Source organism: Corythoichthys intestinalis, chromosome 5 (genome assembly GCF_030265065.1).
Source record: "Corythoichthys intestinalis isolate RoL2023-P3 chromosome 5, ASM3026506v1, whole genome shotgun sequence".
Classification (NCBI taxonomy): Eukaryota; Metazoa; Chordata; class Actinopteri; order Syngnathiformes; family Syngnathidae; genus Corythoichthys; species Corythoichthys intestinalis.
The window spans coordinates 52,233,057-52,239,178 of NC_080399.1; the positions used below are offsets into that span (position 1 = coordinate 52,233,057).

Here is a 6,122-nt window from a genome sequence, read left to right on the forward strand (position 1 = left end):
TCCGCCCAGGGGCTACGATTTTTGACCTGAGTAACTACATTGGCACAACAACGGCGGGTGTAACGTATTCAATGGATGACGATCTTGGTGATAAGTATTGCCTAAGCAGCCTGATTTAGAATTCCCCTCAAGAATGATGGTAAACAAAAAACGCTCATTGTCAACTTATTATTGTAAATATTCTTAAAAGTTAATTTTATTGCTGAAACTGCGTTTTGGGGTCATCAACATGTTGTGCCCCCCTGCCCCAAAAGTCAAACTCTGCCTATGGTGCAGTTGTGGTGATGACTATACTGCTATTCTTCTTTTCTTTCATTATCTATTTCCTTTTCAGGCGTGACAGATCCAAATATACAGCATTCATTTGTGTTTACATTTAGTTCAACCCAAAAAGAAAAAGGCTGACGGGAGAAGCCAAAGCTTAAGCTATTCAGTATTTGAGCTGTTAGACTGAGTTTGAATGTAAATGCTGAAATTTCCCTGTGAGCAGAACATTAGCAATAATTCACAACATTAACATGAGTACTAGTCACCTCTTTGTGTATAACTTGAAGATGGCTACGCGGTCTCCCAGGTTGCGTACAAGTTGAGTTCTCTGTGTGGAGGCTTTCACGAGGCAGTCAGGTAAATGCAACTCATCACGGAAGTTCAAACTGGCTCTTGGTCCAATGGCACGGATTGCCACCTTAAACTGCTCCCGCTCTGTCACAAAACTTAGATTGTGGTGGTAGTCCTAAGAAGAATATTAAACGAGGATTTTAGAAATAAATAAATAATTGTTATTACGGCTTACGCTGTAGATTTTAAAATTTGTTTTCCTTCCAAAGTTTGCACTGGTCAAGTCAGCTCAGTTTTAGGGCCCGTTTACGCGGACACCCTACAACTAAATCAACTGAAAATGCCACATTACAGATTTAAGTTCACATGAACAGAGCTTGATTCCGGTCGAAGGATGTCACCAGTCCGTATGAATACGATGTAGTATTTGTGCCATGCAGTAGGGGGCAGAGCAGTTGAACAACATGACAGCCAATAAACACTTTCTTGGCAACATCCGCCTCAGTTCAGATTGTGGGTGCAGACCACTCAAGTTGTTGATTACTCTTGAACAAGTTGTAAACACAGTGCTACCTGTGTTAACTTTGCATTTAAGAGTGTTTTTCTAAGTGTCCAAATGGAGGATAAAAGAAAATTAAGACTTAAAGTTGTTGACTGTCCCTTAAACATTAACGGCTAAAGCAAATATTAGGAACTATAAAAAGTGTACAAATACCATATTGGCCCGAATATGAGACTGTGTTTTTTGCATTGAAATAAGACTGAAAAAGTGGGGGTCGACTCGTCTTATATTCGGGGTCTAGACATTATACCCATACAAGACACTAGATGGCGCCAGATATCATTGAAGCGAATGCTGAACTAGAGGAGTAATGTTCTGTCATGACAGATCTCAGCTAATCTCAAGTTTAACCTGTTTGCAGTATTTTATTGCAATGTTTTTCCTTATTCAGATTTGTTTCAAGACTACAGTTACAGTTAGACCTCACTTTGATGGTTAATCCAGTTATTGCAATTTTGTTGTTTTATCACAATAGATTGGTTTATTTACATTTCAAAAACCAGAAGCCATTCAATCACGAATGTGATTGCACTTTAGTTTACATATTTAAAGGTTCAGATATTAAGATTTGAGTGAGGCAAAATAACATGCTTTTTCTCTCAAATATATTGTTATAATCATTTGTTTCAGATGTACTGTAATTATTTTCTGTATAAAAATTAATTTGGTGTTCAAAAAGTCTTTTTTCAAACTTGAGTCTTGAAAGAGAGGGGGTCGTCTTATAATCAGGGCCGTCTTATATTTGGGCCAATACGGTAATATTCAAAATAGATATATGATAATAATAAAAATGCAATTAAATAGACAACATGTTAGTGCAAGTCAAAGTACCTTGCTCTCTTGAGGAGTGAAGATGACTGTGAAGCTCACTGACAGTCCTGCTGCTACTTTACTCTTTGCCTCCTTTGGACCTTCAACTTGGAAATATGCAGACTCCTGATGCTCTAACTTGACATGCCGCGATACCTTTACAAGAAGCAACCACCAGTTACTAAAACATTATAACAGAGCATCAAATACACAGGAACAATACAACTTGGAGGACGCCAAAACTAAACATACAGAAACACAAAGGGGCCAAACATGTTTGTTTCTCTGCTCATTTGTTACAAATATAGGTTAGAATGTTGTCAGATTATTTGTTCAGTAAAGCACACACCTTATCATTGTTAAACAGCTGCAGCGGTAACTTGTAAGACTGCGCAGGCGTGAAGTTTTGAAAGACTAACTCTGGAGGGTGGGGCTGAAAAAGTGATTGCTCTACATCCACCAAAGGCATCTGCAGACACACAAGTGACACATGTAGTAACGTTTGGTTTCAGAACAGAGTTATTTGGAAATTAGTATTTTATGATGTTACTTCTGTAGTAGGTTGTTAAAGCAGGCTAAAATGTCACCACATACATGTGGGATGTAAAAACAGGTGACTTTACGAACAGACGATTCAGCGGCTGCTGGCCGGCGGCGCTGTGAGGGTGCACAGCAGGGCCATTTCTTGAGGTGTGTGGTCCACCCTCTATTCTAGTGGCCAGATTGCAGGAAAAAAAAGAATCCTGAAAGTTATATAAACTAAATCGGGTGGGGAGATGTGCTCTCTTCTCCTCCAGAATCCAGCTTAAATGCAGCTGTTTTATTAGGAAACAAAAGATTTTTGTCTCTCCCACCCCTCATTGCTGAATTGTGTATGCTACCCCCCCCCCCCCTTAAAATTTCTTTTTGACTCACCTTCCCACCTCATTCCCGCGGTTATCAGGCCCCCCACATGTTGTCCACGCGCAAATATAATTAGCCAAAGATAGCACCACTATGTTCATCGGTAGCATAGGCGTGCTTCCTGTTTGCTGCTTTTTCCTAATAAATGAAACATATATTTAAAACACAAGATATCTGTGCGAATAAAGCTTCCACTTGTTTAACCAGACCTCTGTTTAGAGACCGGCTGGAGAGTGTCCAAGGAAACCTAACATTAATTGGATAAATTCATTACAAATGTACTGAGCCTCTTTATTTACATAAGAGCCATATTACTGTTTGCTCACTAAATTTAGACTAGGGCGAATCTGTCCCTAGCGAAAGCCTGTTTTAGACCACTTTGAAGGGAATTTTGTGAACAGGTGTAAACATGCGCTTTAGTAAGAGGGTAGAATGTGTCGCTTATAGGCATAAGTACCAAAAAACAGGTATAATTTTTAGTCTGTCTGTATACCTTTAGCAAATCTACTGTTGCTGAGCGAGTCCTACATTGGGTCAATGAGCAGCAGAGGGGGAGCCGCCCAACAGGGCGTTTACCTGCAGCAGGGCCAGGGCATTTGGGGGCCCTAAGCAAAATAATGCCAAGGGGCCCATATTGTTGGCCCAACATTTCAAATGCATATTATGCCAATATTTCGTTTTACTACAATCAGCGGAAACTGTACATTTGCCATTGCCGACAGGTGACAACTTGCTCGGCTTTACTTGATTCGCTCCGGGCCTTCGCCCTGCGGCTAATGGCAATTACCAGCACGATGTATTGACAAGCTCAGCTGACAACAATGTTCAAGTCGGAGTGTCTTGCACAACAACAACATCAACAACATGCTCTATTACCTTGATACTGCTGTTTCTTTTCTTTTCCAATTTTCTTCTTCTTTCGTTTCTCTGCTCCAGAAAGATAAATTCTGTTCGAAATATTCGTGCATCTATTTTCCAAGCAAGTTTGAGCACCAATCATTGCAAAGCAGGTTCAACATCACTACCCAGGTTGCAAGATTGTAATGACAAGAAAATGGATGTTTGCATAGATGAACGGCAATGCGCGCCAAATTATTCACAATGCTCTATTAACAACGTATAAAGGAGGTTGCCAGATTGGGGGCCCCCTAGTGGTCAGGGGCCTTAAGCAGCTGCATAGTCTGCGTATAGGCTGGGCCGGCCTTGACCTGCAGCCCCCGTCTTGATGAATGGATTTTTGTGTTGCATAGATAAGGGGATGTCATCATTTATGTTAAATTGGAATATTTATCATTAGTATATATTTATTTTTCTGTATAGAAAAAAATGCAAGCCAGTGCTGGCTTTGACTGTAGGAGGAGAAATGTGTTATTTCACAAGAATTCATGGCAATAGACAGGTACATAGCTCAGAGGACCAGATCGAATTACTGCTATGTGTATGTTCATTGTCTAATTTCACAGCATTCCCACCACACAATCACAATTGTAGTAGATCTATTGCCCTATTATCTAATCAGGAGACTGGTGCACATTTTTATTATCTTTTTTTTTTCTTTAAAAAGCAACATTTATGGTATTGTGTATGTTTTATTTTTTACTCTGAACAGTCATTTTCATCATCTGTAGGCTACTGTACTGTGTTGAGTATGTGCTGTCTGGTTTTAAAAACAAACAAAGTATAATTGGGAGTAATTATTGGAAGACAAAATTCACCTAACTTTTAAAAACTTCTTTAAGTTCATTAACAACAAGCCACAATGGTCGTAAGAGTTCAGTATTACTTTTTGATGGGTTGTGCCGGGGTCAAGTAGTTCTAGAAGTTGAGGTGGATGCATTTCATTTGCCTCTGTCAGGCGCAGTTTTCTAGACTGCAACATCTTCTGAGTATATACATGAGGCGTTACCTGCAACAACTGCACAAAACATAGCATTAAACTAACAGTATGACTCTGTGATTGAAAAAAAAACACTACTACAAGGAAACAAGTCGCATAATTATGTCTAGCTAACTACTCTACAATAGAAAACTCTCCCCACATTCACATCAAACGTCTAGCTAAAGCCGTGGTTATATGAACGTGTTCTTTGATTGTGTAAATCGAGGAAGATATCACATAAAAGCCAAACAACACTACTTACAAACAAATGTTATCGACATAGCTTAGAAAGATGAAAAGAAAAAAATAACTACGAAAAGTAACAAGTCTTACCCGCCTGTACAATGCGTGTTCCAACTTCAGTTTTGGTTAGTTGTGTGTTGTTACCATGGCGATAGAGTCGCGACACTATTCAGTAACACGTGCGACAATTGGTCAGCATCTGCTCAAGCGCCTCAATGCAGGTGGCTGTGCACGCACGCTGTGGTTATTGACACGCGAGGAAAACATGGCTCCTGCCTTCTAGCAAAAGATAGTTACTGACCTGAAAGTCAGACGTCATGAAAACAAGCATGGTTCGTATCCCTCAACTCATGACAAAGACAACAAGTAATCAGCAGTGGAGTTATTATTTTTCTAAATCACTGTAGATTTAGAACATGAACACGTCATTCACACTAAATATTACCGCTAATAGTAGGCCATATTATGGAGAAAAAAAAAAAGGTTTTGCCTAAGTAACTACTGTCAAAAAAAAAAAAAAAAAAAAAGCGTTTTCATTGAAGAATCCTTCATTTTAGACCGTCACTGTTGAAGACTGGCAGTGACAGCCAGTCAATGTTTGTAAATTTCCACTAGAGGGCGATGGCGCAATTTCAAAAGAAATTGAAGCAAATGTCCATTCAACTTTATAATCCATTTTAGGATAAAAACAAACTAAAGTGTCACTTCAGACTAGAAAAGGGGTAAATGGATATCAAAGAGCCTGACTTTGGACAACCACATCTGCAAGAATCCAGTTTGAAAAGGATCATCTTGCACTGGGTAACTCAAAAATGAAATACACTTCATATATATATATATATATATATATATATATATATATATATATATATATATATATTTAACTTTAATGTTGCGTATAGGAAACAAACAATCACAAAAACAAAAGGAGTCTGTTGCACTGGTATGAACAATAACCTTGCAATGAGAAATCTGAGTGCTGTTTCTTTTAGTGAAATTAATGATGTGACGAATGGTTAAGAAGGCAGGTTGGAAAGAATGGTCTTTGCTGGTAAATAGGTATTTGATAGTGTTGCGCCGATACCATTTTTTTGGCGCCGATACTGATACCTCCGATACCGATATATATGGCAGAAAACACTCAGGTGACTTGAAGTTCCGCTCTGA

General features: G+C 39.0%; 1 protein-coding gene across 4 annotated transcripts in view; it reads right to left on the bottom strand.

The window, feature by feature from the left end:
* Positions 1-5,075, bottom strand: part of hydin (HYDIN axonemal central pair apparatus protein) — a 166,371-nt gene extending 161,296 nt beyond the window's left edge. For 2 of the 4 annotated variants that reach the window (XM_057837184.1, XM_057837182.1), the window contains exons 1-4: positions 4,617-4,876; positions 2,280-2,399; positions 1,952-2,086; positions 534-733 (exon numbers count right to left, since the gene is read on the bottom strand). In XM_057837184.1, the coding sequence (XP_057693167.1) occupies positions 534-733; positions 1,952-2,086; positions 2,280-2,399; positions 4,617-4,766 (605 nt within the window). In that variant the 5' untranslated portion in view covers positions 4,767-4,876. Of the gene's footprint in view, positions 1-533; positions 734-1,951; positions 2,087-2,279; positions 2,400-4,616; positions 4,877-5,045 lie in introns of those variants that run through there. The other 2 variants (XM_057837183.1, XM_057837185.1) reach the window with 2 other exon arrangements.
* Between the last annotated feature and the right edge of the window lie 1,047 nt (positions 5,076-6,122).